This window comes from Eimeria tenella, genomic scaffold (genome assembly GCF_000499545.2).
Source record: "Eimeria tenella Houghton genomic scaffold, Eth_scaff12, whole genome shotgun sequence".
Lineage (NCBI taxonomy): Eukaryota > Apicomplexa > Conoidasida > Eucoccidiorida > Eimeriidae > Eimeria > Eimeria tenella.
In genome coordinates, this window is record NW_013541485.1 from 486197 (window position 1) to 486407 (window position 211).

The following is a 211-nucleotide window of genomic DNA, read 5'->3' on the forward strand; positions in this document are numbered from 1 at the left end:
CATACTGCTCTCGCTGCTCCTGCTGCTGCTGCTGCTTCAGGCGCGCGTCCAGTTGCTGCTGCAGCACAGCAGCATCTAGGAAGGGCTTGTCGAGGTCCAGCTCCGGTGGCGGCTGCAGCTGCAGCAGCAAACAAGCAGCAGCAGCAGCACCACCAGCAGCACATAAACTCCAGAAAAAGGACTTGCAGCAACAAAAAGAAGAGCAAACTGA

At 57.3% G+C, this 211-nt stretch overlaps 1 protein-coding gene across 1 annotated transcript in view; it reads right to left on the bottom strand.

Annotated features, from left to right (window-relative positions):
* ETH_00027165 (uncharacterized protein) overlaps positions 1–211 on the bottom strand; it is a gene marked incomplete at both ends in the record, with an annotated part of 3223 nt that overhangs the window by 1525 nt on the left and 1487 nt on the right. The window contains one exon of the mRNA XM_013373132.1: positions 6–118. Coding sequence (XP_013228586.1) covers positions 6–118 — 113 coding nt within the window. The remainder of the gene's footprint in view (positions 1–5; positions 119–211) is intronic.